This window comes from Phacochoerus africanus, chromosome 3 (assembly GCF_016906955.1).
Source record: "Phacochoerus africanus isolate WHEZ1 chromosome 3, ROS_Pafr_v1, whole genome shotgun sequence".
Lineage (NCBI taxonomy): Eukaryota > Metazoa > Chordata > Mammalia > Artiodactyla > Suidae > Phacochoerus > Phacochoerus africanus.
The window spans coordinates 194,916,183-194,941,061 of record NC_062546.1 but is presented as its reverse complement, the minus strand read 5'-3'; the positions used below and the strand labels follow the sequence as shown (position 1 = coordinate 194,941,061).

The window sequence follows — 24,879 nt, the reverse complement described above, 5'->3', positions numbered from 1 at the left end:
CATAAATAAACTCAAAAACAAAACTAGCATACTGGAACCATATTCACATTTCTGTATAGGAAAAAGACACATAGCTTTTTCCCTCGGGAGTGTAAACGACCCACAGTGAACTCTAACTGTTTGAACCAAGACACCCATGAGTGGTAGTGTCACTGAGGTCAATGAGAATAGAGACAGACAAGGTGGCGAGTTCGGGGGTTCAAATTCAGCCCAGTGGCATCTAAAGAGCCAGCCACAAAATTCCCTCTGGGGACCATTTCATTGACTGCCTAAGGAAACTTCCACGCATCCTGAGCCACGCTGACATCTGGGAGGCTTCAAGGTTGCCCTGAGACCAGGACGCAGATAACGAGGGCTCTGGTGGGGACTAATTTCCTCTGCCCTCAGCAAAAACAGGTCTAAATGATGAACACCTTCTCTTGCTTTTAAAGCAGGCAGGTCCACACTGAAATGGAGCAGGGGAGCTACATGTGCTGCAGTTCAATTTATTCTCTGGACTCATTAACTTATACAGGCATCCTTAAAACTATCAATTATGGCTCACTTTGCAGTTTGAATATGATTCAGCTTTTTATTCCAAAAGTCAGGACTTATATTCAGGACTCCACACTACCTCTCTTTCCTGCCAATAACGTTGCATGGAGTGTTTAAGATGCCAAAATGCCAACTCTTAATCTGTTCTCTTCAGCTCAGTTCCTTCGGCGTCCTTTTGGCTAGGTATGAAGAACTCCTGGAAGGATTTCACAGAGCATTTTTCTTTTCTTTCTTTATTTCTCTTTTCTTTAACCAAAAAGTAGGACTCCCAAAACCCAAAAATAGATGAGCACATTTTGTGGAACGAAGGGCGAAGTTACACTATTGAAACTAGACCAGTGGTCCTTTTCTCTGAATTATTGGAATTACCCCAAACCTTCATATTAAGGAGTAATGATCTCCATACAAAAATGGAGAAGTCTAAAAGTTTTTAAGTATCTCATCTAGTGTTTTCTCTTTTCTCTCTTTGGATATTTAAAATATCGTGCCATCCCCATTCTTCATCACTAGCCTCAAGGACTCTTTCCTTTCCCTCATCCTCCATCTACATAGCCCTCTCAACTTTGTAGCCTGGAGTAAACACTACCTTCCCCACCAGTCCTCTTAGCATCCACCTTCCCTGAATTCCACCAGGTTTGTCCTCCTGGTGAAAGTGCCCACTTTATAGGTCTGCTGGTGTCAGAAAGGAAAGGCAGGGTATGACTCAGATAAACTTGGACAATCCTCCATAGGCACCCTCTGGCTCATGACTCCCTGAAAAATGAGCTCCTTGTGTGTGTGCCCAAATTTTCTAGGCTCATTTTTGTGTCTTGAAAAGGGGACCTGTAGTAAAAGACCCAGGTGAGGGTATGGACCCTCCAGGATAGAAAGCATCCAAGAAGCAGGTGTGGCCCTTAGCCAATCGTGTGTCCATCTGCTTACATCTTAAAAAGACAGGTGTTCCCAGCAGCTTCTTCCCAAGAAGAGTCAAAAAATGAGAACTCCCACTTTCTTATAATCACCAAACACCAAAGGCATACCCCAGTACTCAAGTGATACCTGGCCAAATTCACTTTCCCTTTGAGGAATGGCAACATCTATACTATTTACATGTTGCATGAAAATCATCCAAAGCCAATGGAAGGCCTAGATTCACATCATATATCTTCCAGCATGTGTGTTTTTCTGTTTATTTTTTTTAATGGTCTCACTCATGGAATATGGAAGTTCCCAGGCCAGAGACTGAATCCCAGCCACACCTGTAATGCACACTCCAGCAACAGCAACACTGGATTCTTTAATCCACTGTGCCTGGCCAGGGAGCAAACCCTCGCCTCTGTAGCAACCTGAGCCACTGCAGTCAGATTCTTAACCAATGCGCCACAGAGGGCATTTCTGTGTGTTTTTTCTTATAGTTTGCTTCTCCTAAAATTAAAAGTCACATTTCTGTCACTGATCTTATCAACAGGACATTATGCTGCATCTAAATAGCAATTAAGTAGCAAATAATCAGCTATTCTCCATTTATATGTCTAATTTGATTCTGTCTAAACCATTGCTGACCATTCATAAATTATACATACTCTAATTGCATTTCCTGAGTATATCTGTTTTTGTAACTCTTGCATTTTACACTTGAGACTCAAGCTCTGTTATCATTTTCTTGTGGAAAAACCTCTAATCCACTTTCAAAGCGTTCTTCAGCCAGCTGACATCTGTGTGATATGGCAGAAGTAAACAAACAGGGCTAGACACTTCTGAATTGTCCTCTGTGCTCTTATACCATTCTTGAGCTTGTGTTGAAATACCATGTGGTTCCCAGGATACAGGTAATTGTGCAGCACAAGAAAAACAGGGAGATGCCTGAAACTGCCTACCAAGTTCATTCCTGCCACATTTGGGTAAAATCTGGACCAGGTCACCATACACAGTCTCCAGATTGCATATTTTGGAATATTAATTCCAAAGAAGACAGCCCTTTTGTTCACTAGATATTTCCATTTTATACTCAGATCGTTACTTGCATGTGTGACATTTGTCAGAGATATTAATAGATCAGCATATTTCAAGTTTATTTACCAGAGGCAAATTTAGTTAGACCAGGTACATATTACTAAAAACATCCCATAAATGAAGGCTCTTCTGCTAAAAAAATGTAGTTTATCTGCAGGTTAGTCATTAGTATGTTGGTAATGAGATATGACAATGTCACTTTCTCTTCTGGGGGGATATTCTCTGCTACCCTCCTCCACAGTAAGGAGAGAAAGAATTGCAGATGCACTGCTCATCATTTCCTTCCCAGACTTCCCAAACAACTACGCCTTTGATCTGTGTTTTCTAGGTTCTTTCCTTCTCTTTGGTAATGGAGAAGTGTTTTATTTTAAGGCCTTAAAAGAACTCCATTCTTGGGAGTTCCCATTGTGGTCCAGCCGAAATGAATCCGACTAGCATCCATGAGAACACAGATTCGATCCCTGGCCTTGCTCAGTGGGTTAAGGATCCGGTGTTGTCTTGAGCTGTGGTGTAGGTCGCAGATGCAGTTTGGATCCCGCATTGCTGTGGCTGTGGTGTAGGCTGGCAGCTACAGCTCTGATTCGACCCCTAGCCTGGGAACTGCCATATGCTGAGGGCATGGCCCTAAAGAGACAAAAACAACAACAAAACCCTCCATTATTTTCCAATACTTTAAAAATAATCAATTACAAGATTTCCAATTTTGTACAAGATGTCAATCCTTGTCATGCAAGAAAGCCTCACTTGCAACCAACCACTCATATCACAGAAGGTGCCCTATGACTAATCAAACATTCTTATTCATACTTGGGAAACAGTTTGCCCATTTTGTCAGAGGAGGCTAAAATACACAAAATGTCAGGCAATCAGCCAAAGAATCATCATTAAAAGGAAAATGTTATCCTGACCTTTAACTAAACATTCTGAGAAACTGAGACTCTATAACTGAGTTTTCTAGGCCAGTTTCTTTTTTCTTTTTTTTCCTCCGTACAATAATTTTGTTTCCAGTTTGTATCATTGCCTTTTCTCAGGAGCTCAGTGTGCTTTGAATAAGCATTACAGTTTCCTGGTGAAGTAATGAAAGGGTATTGTAACCCAGGGTGAAAGGTAAAAAAATTACAGAGTTCCCAGAAGATTTGCTAAAGCACAGATTAAATCAATGTGAAACTAAGTGTATAAAATGACACAAAAACTTCAATCTTCTAGTTCATGGTGGTATGTGTGGGGTGGGGGAGGTAGACTTTTAAGTTGTTATAAAAATGTAAGTTGACAGGTAAACATTATTTAAGCCAGTGGCTAAACATTCAAAAATTATCATTAAAATTTTTGGGAGATCCCATCATGGCTCAGTGGTAACAAATCCTACCAGTATCCATGAGGACGCAGGTTCAATCCTGGCCTCGCTCAGTGGGCTAAGGATCCAGGGTTGCCATGAGCTGTGGTGTAGATATTAGATGCAGCCCTGATCCCTCGATGCTGTGGCTGTGGCTGTGGCTGTGGCTGTGGCATAGGGCCAGCAGCTACAGCTCTGATTCAACCCGTTGCCTGGGAACTTTCATATGCCAAGGGTGCAGTCCTAAAGAGACAAAAAAAAAAAAAAAAAGATAAGCAATGAGGTCCTGCTGTATAGCACAGGGAACTATATCTAATCTCTTGTGATAGAACATGATAGAAGATAATATGAGAAAAAGAATGTATATATATGTATAATTTGGTCCCTTTGCAGAGTCTTAGAATGCTTCATGGCATTAAGAAATATCTGGCTCAGTTCAGCAATGGATTTCTCTTTTTTGTTCTTGTTTGTTTTTTTTGTTTTTTTAGGGCCACACCCCAGGCATATGGAGGTTCCCAGGCTAGATGTTGAATTGGAGATGTACCCGCCGGCCTACACACAGCCACAGCAACTAGGGATCCAAGCCACATCTGCGACCTACACCACAGTTCATGGCAATGCTGGATTCCCAACCCACTGAGCAAAGCCAGGGATCAAACCCTCGTCCTCATGGATCCCAGTTGGGTTTGTTAACCACTGAGCCATGAAGAGAACTCCCAGCAATGGATTTTTTCCCAGTGAAAGATGATAGGTTCTTCCTCATCACTTCCCCACCACTCGCTCTGTACCGGCCATTACAGTTGCTTTGCTCTTCTTTGCTTTGAGCCTCTGTTTTTTGCTGTGATCTCTGCCTGGGGTGCCCTTTCCTCAGGTGGATGTGTGACTGGCATTTCGCTTCATTAGAGTCTCTGCTCAGTGTCACCGTCAGAGAGGCCTGCCAGAAAATTCTTTCCAAAATAGCATCCCTTAATTTTGTATCCCTTTCTCTGGCTTTATCCGCACAGCAATCATAGTCGTCTCCATAGCAGTTTTTATTACATATATAAGTACAGAAAATGTATTTGATTATGGTCTGTTTTCCCTCAACGGAAGGAGAACAAAATAGTTTTCTTTGTCATTCTGCTTGTTTTGTCCACCACTGATTGCCCAGTAAATAAAACAACAGCTGATAAAAAAGCAGGTGCTCAGCTAACACTCATTAAATGAATGAGTGAATCAAAACTCACTGTGGATGGCATTATCCGTCTCTTAGAAATGGCATCCCAAGGTTAGCATCAAATGCAGAGTCTAATGAATGCTTCATGGTTTTATGAATACGGTTTGCACTAATATAGACTCTAAATTAAAATTTTAAACTTAAAGAGTCTTTAAAAGAAAAAAAAAACCTTAAAAAATAAAAAAAAGCCACCATGAAATACCACTCTGTGCCTAGTAGAATAACTAAAATTAATATGAAAGTGAAAATTGACACCAGTTGCTGACAAGGAGGTGAAGCAACTTGAACTCTCATACCCTGCTGGTGGGGAATGAAAATGGAAAATCCTCTTTGGAAGACAGTTCATCAGTGTCTTTCTTTCTTTCTTTTTTTTTTTTTTTTTTTGTCCTTTTGCTATTTCTTGGGTCGCTCCCGCGGTATATGGAGGTTCCCAGGCTAGGGGTCGAATAGGAGCTGTAGCCGCCAGCCTACAGCAACACCAGATCCGAGCCACATCTGTGACCTACACCACAGCTCAAGGCAATGCCGGATCCTTAACCCACTGAGCAAGGCCAGGGATCGAACCCGCAGCCTCATGGTTCCTAGTCGAATTCATTAACCACTGAGCCACAACGGAAACTCCAGTTCATCAGTTTCTTGTTGAGTTGCCACCCTATCTGGTAACATCAGTCCTAGGGATCTACCCAAGCAAAATAAAAACTTAAATTCAGACCAAAAAAAGACATTTATTTATAGCAGTTTTATTCATATTTACCCTAAACTATAAACATTTATTTATAGCAGTTTTATTCATATTTACCTGGTAAATGAACATTTTTTAAAATGTGCATATATTCATAAAATAAAATACCACCAGCAGTAAAAGAAAATAAATGAATACACACCACACTGTAGATGAATCTCTAACTCATTATGCTCAGTGGAAAAACAGATCACAAAAGGTTATAAACTATATGATTCCACATAGATGCTGTTCTAGAAAAGGCAAAATTTTAGAAATAAAAAATCCAATCAGGAGTTCCCTGGTAGCCCAATAGTTAAAGATCCGGTATTATCACTACTCTGGCTCAGGTCACTGCTGTGGCATGGGTTTGATCCCTGGCCTGAAAACTTTTGCACAGAGCGGGCATGGCCAAAAAAAAAATCACATCAAAGGCTGTCACAGTTTGGGACTTGGGAGGCATTTTGACTAAAAGGAGCAGAAGAAGGGACTGTGGCGGGGGGGGGGGGGGGGGGGGGGCCGGTGAGGAGCTGAACAGTTATTCCAAATCTTGATTGAGATGATGGTTACACAACTATGTGTGTTTTTCAAAACTCATAGAGCTTTACTCGGGAAGGGTGAATTTTGTAGGAATGTGATACCTCTATGAAGAAAATGTTACCTGTGGTAGTGATGCCACTATTTATTGCAGAGCAAATAGGTGAGAGTGTCTGATGAGTAGCTGCCTTCATTCTCCCCTGACCTCTTTCTCATTGACTCTTGCCATCTTTACCACTCACTATCAAATCCAATCAGCCCATTCGCAGTACCATCTCTTTGTACAAGAAAAAATTAGTTGAGTCTCCTGGAAAAAAAGACTAGAACAGCACAGGGGCCTATACATTCTTCTCTGAATGATGCTTAGGACTCTTGCAATGGGCTTATCTTGCTTCCTTTACTTTATAGCTCCCCTTGCTTTTTCTTTCTTCATCTTCAACACACATTCATGCAAACTGGGTGTCCCATTTAAGGATGATTTCACGTGACAGTGCTTCCAAACCTTTCCTACATTATGACACATCTTTTTAAAATAATATTTGTTTGGAATCCTTAAGTAATCATACAACCAGGGTGCTCGCCCTGGAATGGCCACCCCAGGCTCTGTCCAGCCTCCAGACAGGTGAGAGTATCCACTGTCTCCGTATCTCAGCACATTTGAACTTCTCTGAGCCCACCTGTTTGCACTCTGCTTTTGAAGAAGAGTGAGTTCCTTATTGCGATGACATTATTCAATTAATTTTAAGCAGCATTCCATCGTCAATCAGGATGCATACACTGGGCAAAGGCAGCCTTATGTGTGTGAAATTTTTCTCTTTTAAAAGCTTTGGGGCTGCTTTACAGCTTTAGACTTACAATTATCAGAAAATAAAATTTGATAATCTTCAATAATATAGGACTAAAAAATGGGAATCTTGATCGAATGAAAACTCTGCTACTGTTCCAGAAAATCTTTGAGGGAAATAAAAGCCTTGCCGAAACAATATTCATATAACCTAATGAGAAGGAGAAGACAGGCATGCCTATTCCAAAATTCTGAGATAAAAAATTGTTTTCATCCTAAAGAAGAAAGAAACATTTAAATATGGAGAAAGGACTTGGTTTTGATTATATCTTGATGGTTGGGGAAGAACTTTGGGGGAAGAACAGGAGGCAGATATGGGGAAAGCCATGTGCATCAAAAAGACTAAGAAGCAGGAGTTTTCGTTGTGGTTCAGTGGAAACAAACCTGACTAGTATCCATGAGGATGCAGGTTCAATCCCTGGCCTTGCTCAGTGGGTCAAGGATCCAGCGTTGCTGTGAGCTGTGGTGGAGGTCGCGGATGCAGCTCAGATCCCATATTGCTGTGGCTGTAGCTCTGATTCGATCCCTAGCCTGGGAACTTCCACATGCCACCGATACAAAAAGATAGATTTACCCTAGCAGAGGGTGTGTACAGGGAAATTATTGAAGACAAAGCCTAGAAAAGACTTAAATTGGGTATGGTTCAGTATTGTGAACATTGGCGCTTAATAAATATTCTCCAAATGATTAACAGATAGGAGCTGGGTTAAGATCTGTCTTGAACGCAAGGCTATCATTTGGCAATAAACCCATAAAATTTTGTTTTGTCCTTGTTTCCCAGGGCCTGGTCTAGATTCCAATAGGAATAGATGGTAAAACACTAATGTTTACTGGGCTAATTAATCCATGGAGGTTAAGATCTTGGGAGAGAATGACAAGACGTCAGTAATCCTATTTGTGATAATAATAGCTACTGTTTGTGAACACCTAGAGTAATCAGATAGTATGTGTGCTTCGCATTGCTAATGTCTCATAAAAAAGCCTCAGTGTGAGGGGGCAACACTGACCTCATTTTCTAGATGGGAAACTGAGTCTCAAAGAGGTTAAGCAACTCACCTTAGGCGCTCAGTTAATTGATGGAAAGCTGGAATTTGAAACCAGGATTGTCATTGATGCTTAGATCCTTATCTCTGATTCCGGTTTCAGTGAGCTAGATGGATTTGAGAAATAAGGGGTGAAGGAGATGGAAGCGAGAGACAATTACGTGTTAATGATTGTAACTCTTAAGGACCCTGTGAGGGGTCTAGGCTTCCCTCCTTGCTCTTCCTAACATTCATCCCCTCCCTTTTCCTCTTTGTCACTGTACCATGTAGAATTTCTTCCTACTGCCTGTCACAATTAGTAGTTAAATGTGAGGGTTGCACCTACAGCGTATAGAAGTTCCCAGGCTAGGGGTCAAATTGGAGTTGCTGCTGCTGGCCTATACCACAGCCACAGCAACACCAGATCCATCCGAGCTGCATCTGTGACCTACACCCCAGCTCGTGGCAACTCCAGATCCTTAACCCACTGAGCAAGACTTGTCCAAGGTCACTCAGTAAGTGATGAGATAGAATAACAGTTCAGCTCCCAAACCTCAGGGGCTAACCTTAATTGTCTTCTCCAATCTGAAGTACTATTTTTTTTTTTCATTTCAGGGCATTGCCTAATAGTGTTTAGGACCATTACGAGGTTACTAAGGAGTAAGAGTCCTTTTTGTCTTTCCTCATCCATATCAATACTTAATTCCTGCAATTTGCTTCTCTAGATAACACAGCAACATCACTGTATAAAAGAGCAGAATAAGCCTTCATTGTTCAGAACACTCCTGACATTTTAAGAGAAAATGTGCCATTATTATTTCAAACGCGTGAATACACAACATGTTTGTTATTAGCTCTCCCTCTGAAATAAGTGAACCTGCAGCTAAAAATAGCGGATAAATAAAGGAGCCAGTGAAAGCCTGGTGAGTTTTCCTCTCCCCGCCCCCTCAGAAAGTGACTCTCTCAGCAGGGAGGCTATATTCATACAGCTTCAAAATCATTATATGCTCAAGCACAGATTCTTCTTTCAAGCATTCCTCTTATTCTCATGGTTTGTTTAAATCATGACACCAAAAGCTTTTCACAGGTTAAAATTGCATAACGTACGATGCTGAGTGGCTTATTGGAGCCCGTATTGTTATTCACTTTGCTTAATGTATTTGGGAATCTGAATGGCAGAAAGAAGGAGCAGAGCAGGGACAGACTCACAGACTTTGAAAACAAATGTGTGGTTACAAAGGGGAAGGGCTGGGGGAGAAGGGATGGACTGGGGGACTGGGATTGGCAAAGGACACTTTTGTAAATGGAATGGATGATCGAGGGGGACCTGCTGTCTGGCAGAGGCATATGCTGGCAGCTGCAGCTCCAATTTGACCCTGAGCCTGGGAATGTCTATATGCCCCTGGTGTAGTCCTAAAAAGCAAAAAACAAAATAAAACAAAAAGTTATTTAAAAATAACTTTAATAATCGTAAACATACTGCATGTTAACTTTTTTTTTTATGGAACATATCTGTTTTCCAAAAGAAAACATTTTAGTGGGAAGAGTAACTTCATTTTATATTTTTAGTAAATCTCCTTAATGTCGAACTTAAAAGATTAGCCAGGAGTTCCCACTGTGCACAGTGGGTTAAAAATCTGACTGCAGCGGCTTGAGTCACTGCAGAGGTATGGGTTCCATCCCCAGCTTGGCACAGTGGATGAAAGGATCTCACTGCGGTGTAGGTCACAGCTGCAGCTCACATTCAGTCACCGGCCTGGGAATTTCCATATACCATCGGTGTGGCCATTAGAAGAAGAAGAAGTAGTCAGCTAGATACCCCTGTTTTCTTCTGCATTCATCTTGTTATGCTATCACACCTCTTACAGGCCCTAGAAAATTTCACTGAGTACTCATGAGACAGTTTGAATAAAAAGGGCATATAAAGTCTTAATATAACTGTAAAAATAGTTTAACCACTGGACTCCCTGGAAGCTCTCAGGAACCCCTATGGGTCTCAGCTACATACTTTAAGAACCACAGTTTAGGTAAAATCTTGGATACTTGGGAATTTCCATTGCCAAGTTTAATTACACTGACAACTCAAGTTCATCATTCAATTACCTGTTCATCCACCAAGTGTCTCTTTGTCTATTCAGGAAAAGAATGATGAAAATCTGTCATCTCTGGGTAATAATAAACATTGAGTGGGGAAAAATGTTTAAAAATTCATATCACTTGGCCAAAACAAAAATGTTAAAGAAAAATATGTCAATTATATTTGGTTAACTGAATAGGTAGAGACAAAAAAAGTAATGTATTTTTATCTGCATAGAACAAAAGAAGACAATCCTTTATTGTACAAATGAAATGTAATTGAAATGTCATTCTATTTTTGTGGCACTAACCAAACTGATTAAATCTGTTATATTACTTGAGTGAAGGTAGTTGTCAAATATTAGCAGACATGTACCCTAATAAAATAGAAGGTACCAAGAGAACATCGGAAATTTTTTTTTTTTTTGGTCTTTTGTCTTTTTAGGGCCACACCCAGGGCATGTGGAGGTTCCCAGGCTAGGGGTCCATTCGGAGCTGTAGCTGCCGGCCTATGCCATAGCCACAGCAACACCAGATCCAAGCCACATCTGTGACCTACATCACAGCTCACAGCAACGCCGGATCCTTAACCCACTGAGTGAGGCCAGGGATCGAACCCACAACCTCATGGTTCCTAGTCAAATTTGTTTCTGCTGCGCCCTGATGGGAACTCCAGAATGTTGGAAATCTTATGGAAACATTTGTAGACAATCTTTGAATAGTGTTAAGACACATCAGAAGGTAAATCATTTGTTTATAGATTGCACCTTTAAAATGTTTTGGCTCAGAAAAAAGATTTTTCTTCATTGCTTTAAAATCAAACCTCAGAAACAAGGCATTTGTGAATCATATTTGGTGGTGTTAATTTGTGTATTGAAAATCATTTTGCTTTATCGTACTGTTTCTACAGGGAAAATGGTTGTTGTAACTCACTTCCTTACTCCTAATAATTTTTTACACTAATGCTTTTATTAAACAAGCACATTTTACATATATACATCATATGTATCATTTCATACTCATGAAAAAAATCTCATAGCCATAAATAATATAATAATAATCACCAACATTTACCGGGCAGCCTCAGGTCTAAGAACTTTACATGTTTTAACTCATTTAATTTTTATAATAATCCCATACGTTATGCACCTTTTTTTTTTTTTGGTCTTTTGTCTTTTTAGGGCTGCACCCATGGCATATGGAGGTTCTCAGGCTAGGGGTCTAATCAGAGTTGTAGCGGCCAGCCTATGCCACAGCCACAGCAACTGCCAGATCTGAGCCATGTCTGTGACCTACACCACAGCTCACGGCAACGCCGGATCCTTAACCCATTTAGCGAGGCCGGGGATCGAACCTGCAACCTCATGGTTCCTAGTCGGATTCGTTCCCACTGCGCCATGATGGGAACTACTGCACATAATTTTTAAACTTAATCTAGTACCCTAAATGTTCTAGAAGAACAGTACCCTATTTCCCAGATATATTGGCAAGAACTAAAGATGATAATCTCTGGAGCTGTATTATACCAAATGGAGAAACACTAGATTTTTTTAATCAAAAATAGTCATAGAATGTAAAAGAGCTCCATAATTAACGTGAAGGGTGATTTCCCACTGCCAACCGAACCACTCGCCCAAACAATTACTTGACTGCAGATAATGCGGAAGGTCACAGGTCTACCCAAGTTTCCAGATGTTGAATTTGAGGAGAGAAGAAACAGCAGTATTGATAGCAAATTCCTCCAAAGTGGACTCCTGGTTGGATAGTTTACACATTCTAGAAGTGCTATTATCCTGGAAGGTTTTTTTCCCCAATATCCAGATGCTCTGAGGCAAACAAAACATGTATAGATTCTTCAGAAAATAGTTTCTTGTTTAAATAGAAAGTCTTGCCAAGAGCACCGAGAAGGTTTTTTTGTTTCCCTCAGGTTCTCCGCAGCAATAGCCTTCTGGAGTCTACAGACTACTGGCTGCAGAATCAGAGGACACCCTGCCAAATTGGTTTTGTGGAAGACAAGTCTGAAAACTGTGCTTCTGTAAGTAAACACAACTCTGGGGATGTGGGCTGAGAAAGTGGGGAGTCAGGCCCATATACATAACCAGGAAATACACGGTTGGGAGAGTGTTCTTCTGAAAATATCTTACAAGGCTATACGGAGCATAAACAAAACAACAGGCAGAATCTCATGTTTCTTCTATTTTGCCCATTTCCACAGGTAAATTAGTCTTATCTGTTCTCTGAAAAGGAAAAATGATGTTTTTATTTTCACAACTGACTGAGAAAACACTTCAGAAATAGGGTGGTGCATTGAGAACTAAAAGCCCATTCAAGAGCTCTCTTGGATTCTTTTCAATTTATTTTATAACTCCTACTAGTAGATATTTTCTAACATGAAAATTGTGTAAAAGTGCTCTACCATTCTTAGAAGTTATATTCATTATTTGAAAACATTTTCAACATAAGAAATACACAGGTGTGCATTTTCACGTTATATACTGGATCTGATCTTTTGCATATAAAACCCTCCTTTCATATGTCTTATGGCTTAGAATGTAAGGGTGGATTGTTGATAGAAGTTAACATGGCCTCACCTGCCTATGTGAAGTAGGCTGCTTCCTATAGGTTCTAAAAGGCTGTATGTTTCATTTTAAGGGAAATCACCTAGCTCTTATGGGGTCATGATTATAGAGACTGGGAGAGAGCCTTTCCAAAGAGGAGAGAAATAATGTAATCCTCATGACTAAATTGACAGCATCAGCTCTGAGCTATTCCTGGCGGTAAGTTGCATGCCAGCATTTTCATTTAAAAAAAAAAAAAGAAGAAGAAGAAGAAGAAGCTGCAGCTGAAAATGGGATGGAGACGCTTTTTATATATAATGAGCAGAACCAGAACTGGCAGACAGAGGATATAAAACATTTCACACTGCAGAGTCTCAGAGGACAAGGAAAGCAGAGTCCATTCAACAGACTTAATTCAATCTCTTTGTTTAGGCAAAATGATTTTGATTCTGCTATTTTGGGGACTTTTTATCCCTTGTCCAGAACACAAGTTGATGACTAAAAATCTTTGGTGAAACAAAACGGATTAGGTGGCAAGTAATTGAACAGTGATACCTTCTTTGCAAATTCATTTCTGAGACGAGGTGGAAAATTCAGGCATTTGCTGATACAGATCTCTCATTACACAGCTATAAATTGTAAAAGGGAGCGAAATGGAGAGTAAAAGCTATCAGCATCTACCCTTTAGTCAAAATTGTCATCCAAGCAGCCCATGTATTAAGGAGTCTGCCATTGGAGAAGGCACCAAAGTTGGGGCCCTGAAAATTGTGTAATAAAGAGCAAAGAGGTCCTCTGTAAACTTTATATTTTTGGAATCTGTATTGCAGATCTACTGTTAAAAATGGTAAATTTATAGCCAAATTTAAGATTACCATTGGATCTTCCTAAGTGTGAGAAAACTACTCACAACACCCCCCAATCCCAATGAACGCAAATTTGAACTTAAAGCTGTGTGACTCTCTTCCATAATTCTCTGTCCCTTTACAGTTTAAGATGAATGACGTCAGTAAGTTTGAGCTAGCTGATTCATTCTGCCTTTGTGGTTTTTTCTATTCGTCCCTGAGGGGAAAAATCGAAACACAAATAGAAGGCATACTGGAAAGTTAGTTCTCCTGCAAGAGTTTATAATCATTGAAACCGACACAACTCTTAAAAATTGTCCATAACTCTAACTTAAAAAAAAAAAATTCAGGACCCCTATGGAAAATGAAACTTAATCTCTCAAAAAGCATTCCATAGTCACTTTTTCTTAATTTATAAGTCCTCTCTCTATATCTTACATAGCACAAATGTCTACAGTAAAGAAAAGAAACAGTGTCCAGAGCTGGACATAGCTGAGCACAAATTATTATAGAGGAGCTTAGAGGTGACCCACGGCAATGGTTGACCAAATCAGCTACACACAAGGAAGGTGTTGCCAAAAGGGCAGGGATAAAGTACTTAATTCTTTTGCAAACCAAATTATCCCCAGCAGGATAAAAATGAAAGTATAACTTAAGTTTTAAAAAAATAGAACTGTATTTTAAAATAATATCTTCATTAAAGTTTGGTGTAAAAAAAAATGAGTTTAATGAAGCTGAAACTGACAGAGCTTATGCCTTGAACCTAGCCAGAACCCAAACTGGGACTTGAACCCATGGTTTTTAAATTAGAATCACTCACCTGGTATCTGGACTTACTGAGGTTCAGGTTCTATGTGCCTCAGTGCAGAGAGAATTCACCAGAGACAAAGTGATAGGCAAGAAATAAGTAGAAACAGATATATTAAGATAAGGTACTTGTGAGAGAGGCAAGCAGGCAGGCAAGGAAGCTCTGCTTCCCAGATTAGGGGGGCTACAGTTTTATGATCCAAGGGGAGTAGGGGTGGGAAGAGACCGCCACTTCGTCTTTCTTGGAGTAGTAGCTCCTCCTAGGTATCCAGTAAGAGAGTATGTGACCCAGCGAGGTCAAACTAGAACTGTCGTGGTGCTTATTCAAATCAGCAGGAGGGTGATCCGTAAACTCCTGCCCTTGCTGGGAACCTGAATGCAGGCCTCACCCCAACCTCCACCCAATGACCTGAGGCATATCTCATGCCTTTGCTAGTCCAGCAAGCCTGCTTCATCGGATGACCACCCGGAGCAATGGTTAATTTACAGTGATTTCTGAAAGTTCTCTGGGTTTCCCTCCCTATCTACGGTCCCTTATTGGGACTTCTGCAGTCACCCATGCAACTAGCCTACTCCATCCCTATCAAAATCATCCCCAATCTATTAGCAAATAATCACAACAGATCAGACAAACCTGTGGCAATTTGTCCCTGAGTCTGTACTCTGCTCCTAACTCTGGGAGATCCTCCCTTATAATCATTGTTGCTTCTTTTTTTTTTTTTCTTTCCTCCTCATCTTTTTGCCTTTTCTAGGGCCACTCCCCGGCATATGGAGGTTCCCAGGCTAGGGGTCGAATCAGAGCTATAGCCTATGCCACATCAACACGGGATCCGAGCCACATCTGCGACCTACACCACAGCTCATGGCAACACCAGATCCTTAACCCACTGAGCGAGGCCAGGGGTCGAACCTGTCCACCTCATGGTTCCTAGTCGGAACCACTGAGCCAAGACGGGAACTCCCACTGTTGCTTCTTAAACTCATTTCTTCCTGATCAAACTTGGTAGCCAATTCTTTCATATCTAATTTTGACAGCCTTGTTATCCTTCATACCAAACTTCAAGTATCTGGATCTGCAGTTTCTTAGAACTAAGTTAAGTGCCTCCACGTACCAACGTTTTCTAAATTCAGGGTGTTCATTTAAAATTTTCATTGAGGGACAGTCTCAGGCATTGAAAATCTTCAGGGTATTATGTGCCTGGGCCAGTATAGCTGTTCATTCTCAAGCATCCAACAAGCCTCAAGAATAAGTTTTGGTCATTATCTCAATAGGGAACTGCATTTATTTCACAGCTAAATGAGTTATCTGAAGGAGGATCAGTGTGAAGCTGTCAGGCATAAGATAGGCAAGCCTAACATGAAGGAAGTCTGACTCAGAAGCCCCCTGAAAGTCAGCCTTAATTTTTTTTTCAAAAGATAGCAAATATAAAAACTGTGGTTTTGTTCTTGTAAATAGAGGTCTCTGAATTATAGAGTTTTATTTTCTTTCTTATCTGCCACTCTGAAAAATAAAAAAAGTATATATATACCAACCTTCAGGGTGTTTTTGTTTTGTTTTTTAATCTGAATGTTTAAAAGAAGGGAAATGTGGAGGAGGATAATGAAATTGGAAGCCACTCTCCAAACCCAGTGGTTGAGGCATTATCTTAATAGAGGTCGTTAAGATGGATTGCCATATGAATTGCACTTTTCAAGACCCTTGACTTTTTTTAATTAAAAATGAATTTAGTTCCTTTTAAACCCCCCCCCCCCATTGCTTTTTGCTCTTTACTAGAATTTAGTTTTTGATTATTCAGCAACCATCTTTAAGTTTAATGCCTCATTAAAATGATCGGGACAATTCACGTTATTTCTATTCATAGTTAAGGTCAGACTCTTTCCTTACTGACCATTTTAAGATGTTCGGCTATCACACCCTCTAGCATGCATTTTAACTGACGAAGCTGGGTATTTGAAAAGGTGCTACATTTACCTTAAACTTGTCAATAAATGAATCAGATTCTCAAGTGGCCTTCAGCATTTCTTACACGATACTGTAAAACTAAAAAGATATTTGACACCTGTTTGGTGGGTCTCTGATGCGAATGCAATCCAGTGGCAACTATGGCAAAATGATATCTTGGACAATGACTTTTTATTTTATATTATTTCTCCCAATATGTCTACCTTGTCTATTCTGACATTTAACTAGAAAAGTTACAGAAGAAACAAACACCCCACTTGACTAGTTGGTCTTTGGAACCAAACTTTGCTGATTTGCTTTACCTTCAACCTTGCGTATGTATAAGCATCTATGTGTAAACATACGATTCTTTTTTTTCTAAAACTTTTGAGAATGCGTTACAGCCTGATGCCTCTTTATCCCTACAAGTCTTTAATGTGAAATAATGTTTTAAACCAGGATTGAGCCCAGAGTTGCAGAATCCCTTGTTTAGGCTCCTAATTCAATACCCACAACACAATGATATTCTTTGCATATTTAATCAACAATTTTTGAGGAGATGCTAAATGTGGCCTGCATAGAAGTGAACAATCAAATGATGATGGCAAAAGTCAGCCAGACTGAGCCAAACAAAAGCTCTGTATTTTAGTGGGCCCACTCTCTCCTTAGGAAGCAATTTAAGCACCATCAGGAGTTATTTGAGCACATAGCCTGTGGGGCAGAAGGCATGAGCTGGGAGCTCTCTCTCCCTTGGTAGATTTTTCTTGACAACTTCATCCAGCGTTGCTCTTTAAGAGAGTTCTTTAAATCCCATTCCTTCCATATTGATGTATTTCCAGGGGTTTTAAAACACCTCCACATTGGATTGGTCCAGAAGAGAATTATTTCAGAGGCTTACATCTTAAGTCAGCTCTAGATAAAGCAGATAAAGCAAGGCAGCTCTGAGGTGGTAGAACTGGTCCATGTGACCTCAACTCAACCTTGGGCAATAGCTCCTGAGCACCGTAAAAATCCAAGAGTCTCAGAGAAAACTTTTTGACTCTCCGTCAAGTGGAAGTTCCACTGAAACTTTCCAAGCCTCCAGAAGCCGATAAATTAGAAAGGACACGTTATTGGGAAGCAGGACATGGAGGGATGGCAGAGAATAGCATCTCCAACCAAAGCAACTAGGTGGCGCTACCTCCACAGATGTCATATGGAAGAAACAAATCTAGGTGTTCCCATTGTGGCTCAGCAGGTAAAGAACATGACACAGTGTCCGTGAGGACACGGGTTAGATCCCTGGACTTGCTCAGTGGGTGAAGGATCCCACATTGCCTAGGCTGCCAGCTGCAGCTACAGTTTGACCTCTTGCCTGGGAACTTCCATATGCTGCAGGGCATGGTGAGAGAAAGAAGGAAGGAAAGAAGGGAGAAAGGAAGGGAGAGAAAGAAACTGAAACCTAGAAAACTGATCAATAAAACTGAGAAGGAGATTTTGATAACCTATTTGAGGATCAAACCCAAAGTGTGTTGCCAAGTAATACAGTAGTGATTGGGGGATAGCTTTTTGGTTTTTTGTTGTTGGGGATTTTTTTTTTTGTCTTCTTTAGGGCTGCACCTGCAGCATATGGAGGTTCCCAGGCTTGGGGTCAAATTGGAGCTGTAGCCTCTGGCGTATGCCACAGCCACAGTAACCCCAGATCCGAGCAGCGTCTGCGACCTACACCACAGTTCACAGCAAGATCAGATCCCCAACCCACTGAGCGAAGCCAGAGATTGAACCTGCATCCTCATGGATGCTAGTCGGATTTTTATCTGCTGAGCCATGACAGCAGCTTCTGGGGATAGGTCTTAATCCATAAGTTTATCAATGTCATCTCCTGAAACTATTCCAGAGAAAGTGTTATGAGTTTATTTTGATTGAAAATTGAGCCCAAACTCTATCTCTTATGTCTGTAGTTAACGTGCTCCATAATAAAAATCAAGATCATTGACTTTGTTTACTGCATTGAGGAATTACAGTGTATATCTAAGCATTAAGTAAGTGGAATGAGACTTCTAATAATTCATAACATAAATAAAGTTTCACCACGTAATTAAAATTTTAAAAAAAGACTTCAAAGTTCTATAGACTATATGTTAAATAGGATATGTTTGGGGACAGAATGAAGGAAAGAGAAATCAAGAATAACTTCTATTGGAATCCTCGTTGTGGCTCAGTGGGTTAAGAACCTGACTAGTATCCACAAGGATTCGGGTTTGATCCCTGGCCTCTCTCAGTAGATTGAGGATCCAGTGTGGCTGCGAGCTGTCATGTAGGTCATAGATGTGGCTCAGATCTAGTGTTGCTGTGACTGTGGCATAGGCTGGCAGCTGCAGCTCCTGTTTGACCCGTAGCCTGGGAACTTCCATATGCCACAGGTGCGGCCACATTAAAAAAAAAAATATGGAAACAAGAAAGGAAGAAAGGGAGGGAGGGAGAAAGGAAGGAAGAAAAGAAAACTTCTGTCATTTTGGCATAATCTCCTAGGTGGATAGAAGTTTCATTTCCTATGATGGGGAAGACTGAGGGAGGGGGAACTGGTTGGAGGCAGGAAAAGGAGGGAGATCCCGGAGGTCTTTTAGTCTTTCAAGTGGAAACGTCAAACTGGCACTTAGATGTACAAACTGGAGGGGTTGGCAAGGGCGGGGAGAGAGAAGAGATTTGAGGGCCTTTGGGGATGGCCCTCATAAAATTTCCTCCTGGGGAAAAGTGTAAGGAGAGAAGGGAGCTTGGAACTGAGAGCCGGGGTATTCTAAGTGTTCATACAGGAATCTCCATCTCCAAAAAAAGGAAAGAGATGACTTTTAAGCATATAAGCCTGCATTTCGAATACAAATGAAGTATTGTATGTATCCTATATTTTTGCCACTGAAAATATAGAGTCAGATGAATCGAGCTAAGGGTTACTTTTAATCCTAGGTGTTCAAACCATTTCTCAAACATTTAAAATTCATTTTGAGAGAAGAATGCATTATTAAAAATAGCCCAGTGTAGCTCTGAGTTTCAGATTTCGTACGATTCCTGCAATTACAGCAATTTTCCTCTAAGTAGAAAGCTTCTCAGTCAAGAGACACCAACAGCCATAAAGAGTGTTTCTCCTTAACGTATTTTTAAGCTTCAAGGATATCGACTATATAATTCAGATGTCTTTTTAGTAGAATTACTTGTTTAGTTTAATATGTCTTTCTTAATCTGCTGTTTCAAAATCCCAGGAAAACTGTTTGGAGTAACAGCATTATTCTTTTTTTTTTTCTTTTCTTTTTTTTTTTTTTAACAACTTAGAGCCTCAATTTAAAAACGAATTAATAAAAAAGTGGACCTAGTTAATGACTACAATAGAGTGTCTGTTTTCAGTTCCAAGCCTCTGGAGTATTATTTCTCTTTTATAACAATGATACAAGTTCACCCTAGACTTTTATTAGGAAATGAAAAAGTGCTGGAAGCAAGTTTGCTGCCCTTTTATCCTTGGATATTATACTCTTTTTAAGGCCAGAGACAGCACTCACCGTATATTCCAGCCAGGGCCGGTCACGTTGGCTGGTCCATAGCATCTTTAATGTTGGTGGAATTTAATTGGGGGTGTTCGATGTGCTTGCCAGAGGCATCTGAGTTGGCCGAAAGGAGAGAGGGAAAGTTTGCCTGTTGCTAGGTTACGCCTCAGGTCTGGTTTCATACAATCATTAAGCAGATAGTCCAAGTCAGCAGTGACTCGGGTAATGTTGCTTGGTACCCAGGGATGGATTACTCAGTTGTCACAACCAAAATGTCTCCGGATATCACCAACCTCCCCTGGCAGAGGGTGGTGGGTAAAGGGGAAAGCACACCGAGTTGCAATGGCAGTCAAAACCAGTTTCGGATACCTGCCGGTAGGTCAGGATAGATTCATTTATGGTGTTGCTTCTACTACCAGACAGAATTCAGCATCACTTGGACATCCCAGGCAACCAATTTTTAGACTGGGGTATATTACTTTTATTTATAACTTATTTTCTTTTATCAAATGTAATGCAATTTCACAACAAATCATTTGAAAGCAAGAGGACAGAAAAGCATCCTTACTCTACTAACTAATGGACCTGCTCCTGACCCCTTGGTCATTTCCTTCCACACTTGTCCCCATAAGCTGAAAAGAGCAGCAGCCATCTCAACTGACTTGGATTCCAGAGGCTAATATGGGTCCTGGGTTGAAGAGCTAACTTTTTAAAAGAAGTCATAGATTGAGTTTTCTATATGAAATCCCATTTCTAAATGTTGTCCAGCAATAAAATTTTCTTTCAAAGCAGAGCACATGTATCAGATGGACTATGCTGGTGGGACTCCAGATTCTGATATCTGTCATTTCGTCTCATGCCACCTGGTCCCATTCTTGTTGGCTCCTGCCTTCTACTGGCATTTGAACTTAGCATCTCCGTCACTGAACCATCCCTCAAGTGCTTGCCAGCTCAAAAAGTATACGAGGCAAGGACCAGGTACATTCTTTGAACTTCCTTTCTCATTACCCAAATTAGCTTGTCCAAATTTTTACCACTCTCCCCAGATAGACAACACTCCCCTCTGTGGCCTTAGTCTCAGAGGAGTATTTGGGAAATACTGTGTTAGTTACCCTGGAAAATAAAGGCCAGTGGACATGAATTGTACCAACTAATTGCTTTTATTTATCTGTCTGTCTGTATACATACATACATATGTGGCATAAATATGTAACACCTATATGCATTTTGTGTGCGTGTGTGTTTATGTTGAAAATGCTGTTTGAGTAGGTTAGCAATTCACTGCATGTAAGACCTAAGCGAGAAAGAATGGTCCAAAAGATAAAAATCAACCCATAGATGTATGTGCACCCAAACACCCAATTCAAGACCCTCCACCACCTGCCCTTTCCAAAGTCCCCTCTCCGTCAGCCCTCGTCTTCTCTCGCCACTCTTTCAAAGACCTGTGCCCTTTTGTGCATCCCGTTTCCACACCCCAGGCTACCCTGAAACCAACTGCTGCCTCAAAAATTCTTACAAAATTATCAGTCCACCTGTGTTTGCAGAAAACCATCACTTCAACTTTCAATCATTACTTATCCACGGTAATTTGGGGGGAAATATTCCATTATATATTTCCGATTAATTCCTGGGGAACTCACTGTAATTTCCTGCATTCCTTACGTTATATGGAACTGACAGTAAGTTTGTCGATTACTTGAATATGATATTCCTTTAAAATTGCTTTGTCTGAAAAGAGAACCTATGTCATCATTCTTAATAAAAGTACTCTTTACCATGGGGCATTCCTATGTACGTGTATATGCATCTCTTCCTTCCTTTTCATACTTACCTTATGCAATTCTCTTTAAAAAGCAAATACCAAAATAAGCAAAAAACTTTCCTTGACACCATCTCCCTGTGAAACCACTCTTCCTCTATCCTTCCTTCTCTTGATTACCAAACTTAAAAACTAGTAAAATGTATACTGTCTCTACTGTCTGGTTACTATCTGGCTATCTTACCTTTCTGCTGAAAAAAATGCTCTTATTTGGACAGTAAATCCACTGACATGTTCTCACTGCTTATGTTACTAAGCTTTGACTAGAACTAACCAATCCATACCCCCCACCCAGCTTCTGAAGACTAGCTATTTTTTTTTTTCCATCACTTCAAAAACATTGCTCTCTCTTCTAATAATTTCCCTACCTCTGGGGTCATTTCTTCTTTGTCCTGTTCCTGTACTTCTGCTCTCCTCAACCTGGAACTTAAATGTGGCTTTTCCCAAAGGTCTGTGCAAAAGCCTGTCCTTTCAGGCTCATGGGTGGTCACTGGATCATTCATCCATGCCTTATGGCTTTAGCCATAGCACTATGCCAAAGCCAGCCCTCTTAGACTATAGACTTATGTCTAAGTGCCTGTTAGAAACACCTACTATGTCAAAAATAACCCATATTTACCATAACTTGGATAAATATCCAAAAATACGTTCTTCCCAAATTTCTATTGATGGTTCTGTAATCTACATATTGTCCCAAGCTATAATCCTTAGAATCATACTCATTTTTTCTCACTCACATTTCAACTCTAATTGGTTATCAAAACCGTGTTTATTTTTCTGATTATGCTGTTCCATCCCCATGGTCACTATTTTATTTTTTAAAGCCCATCATAGTTCTTCTAAATATTTAATGTGTAAAAATCTAAAGCAAAAACACAGAAAGCAGGACAAAAACAAAGAGGATCTGAGCAAGCTTGGAAGACTGCTGATATCCTGGAATCTTTTTCTCCTGAAATCCTTATAGCATCAAATGTCTAGACCTGGAATTCCTGCCATGGCACAGTGGCTTAGGAATCCAACTGCAGCAGCTTGGGTCACGGTGGAGGTGTAAGTATGATCCCCAGCCCTGTGCAGTGGGTTAAAGGACCAGGAGTTACCAGTTCCCACAGCTGCTTGGATTCAGTCCTGGCCTGGAAACTTCTATATGCCACGGGTGCAGCCATAAAATTAAAAAAAAAAAAAAAATTCCTAGACTTATTTTAAGGTTCCAGTAGGACAAATAATTACATCACCCTTCCCTACTACCATCCTCAGTGTCAAGAAATTCCTCCAGGGGCTGCTGAGTCAGTTGAGTATCTAATTCAAGAGCATGACTCTAGTCTTTAATTGAATTGAATATGAATTCCAAAGGAGCTGAGTCACCACTGTTGTCCTAGTTTTTAAAGGGCTGTGCTAAATGACAGGCCGAGGAAGCCACACCTTGACACTAGGACACTTTGACCTTGGAAACACAATCAATATTCATTTGCCAGCACCTAGAGGTAGCACCAAAATACAGCCGCTCTTGGTGAGCGTATTTACAACACATGCTAGACAAACGGAAGGAACTCGAGTTCTCCTATTCTGCCAAATTAAGTGAGCAAGCTTCCATTCGTGAAATTGCAGAACCCAAGAGCTGGAATAAATCTGAGAAGATATAGTGTGCATTCCACTTACTTTTCAGGTGGAGAAATCAAAACAGCCTTGAGGAGAAAGACTGCTCAAAGCCACAGATTAAATTAGTAACAAGGCCAAGTCTAAAGCCCCAACTCCCCAAGTGAGCACAGCACTTCTTCAATATTCTGGTAAATCTTCCCCTTAAAAATTATAATAATTTTATTAGGAAGTCATAAAAAGTATACTTTCTTCATTGTAGGATTATGTTTATTGGAGGCATAAAAGAATTTTATTACTAATCCATGCTGAAGACCCCAAATTATAAACAGTTCCAAGGTATTTAGCTTTCTGACTGTTTTTAGTGAAAATGAGATGGTCATGTTTTGTATATCAGATAATCTGAGATAAATCTAGTTATATCCTTTATAGATATAAATATCATTAAGGTCAGATATGTCTGACCATCAAGCCAAAGCAACATAGCCTTCAGTCACCTCAAGTGGTAATGCCTGCCCCTAATCCTTGAGCTGACATTTATGGGGTCTTATGACGTGCACGCTACCAGAATCTCTGAGGTGTATAAAAATATGAGCAAAAGTTCTCTGCATCTTAAGAGGCTCAAAAAACTGGACCTTTTAGATGGTATATTAGAGCAACTCCGGATACTAATTTCACCCCTACTTTCCTGGGCTTGTTTTGCTGTTTGATTTTTTTCAATTTGTTTTTTGATTTCCCTAGATTGTTTTTAGTAAAGTTTATTTCCTTCTCATAGTGAGAGAGCTTAGCCTCCGGCCTGTGCACAGTCACCTAGGATGACACGGTTCTTAGCTGGTCTCTCTTTGACTGTGTCTCTCTGATCTTTCTTTTAAGCTTCCTGTTTCATTTGGTGTTACATTCCTGCCTGTTTGACTCCACTATTGGCCAGTTGATTACTCTATTGCTTTTGAAAATGCCCTGGAGTATAAATCGCTCAGCAGTCTGATGCAATTAAATTTGGGCAGGTGCAGTTTTTGAGATAGTTTTGAATTTTGTTCTGACCCCATGAGGGTTCTTCTTAGCTGTCTCTTTCTTCTAGTTCTCTCTGGTAAACTAGCTGACCTGTGGTTTAGCTTGTTGATTTTAACTAACAGAAGATATTATTTTTAAGGCTGCCCTCAGGCTTGAGCTTCCCCTGACACTATCTCGAATAATCTCAGTTTTTTGGGAAAGAGCATCAGTGCTCTCTTTTCTCATAGACTCTCTCTCCTCCTGGGCAAACTAAGTGGCCCACTCAGGGCCCTGGGTTAGAACCTCTACTCTTCAAGAAGCTAGAGGAAGAGGGTTCATGGCCCTGGTATTCTCAGGCTGCTTTATCTAAGAAGCACCTGGGTAGAGCCCAGCTGGAGGGAAGAAGGCCCCCAGCCTCTTGGTTTCACTCACCAGGAGTGTTAGCTCTTCAGTTTGGAGTTGGATGGGATGAGAAACACTGGCACTTTCTGACTCTCACTGAGGTAGGGTAACGCTTGATTGGAGCTTCTGTCATGTT

The 24,879-nt window shown here is 40.6% G+C and overlaps 1 protein-coding gene across 1 annotated transcript in view; it reads left to right on the top strand.

Annotated features, from left to right (window-relative positions):
- Positions 1 to 24,879, top strand: part of SPHKAP (SPHK1 interactor, AKAP domain containing) — a 155,806-nt gene that overhangs the window by 52,213 nt on the left and 78,714 nt on the right. Inside the window, exon 3 of the mRNA XM_047773686.1 lies at positions 12,203 to 12,310. Within this exon, the coding sequence (XP_047629642.1) occupies positions 12,203 to 12,310 (108 nt within the window). The remainder of the gene's footprint in view (positions 1 to 12,202; positions 12,311 to 24,879) is intronic.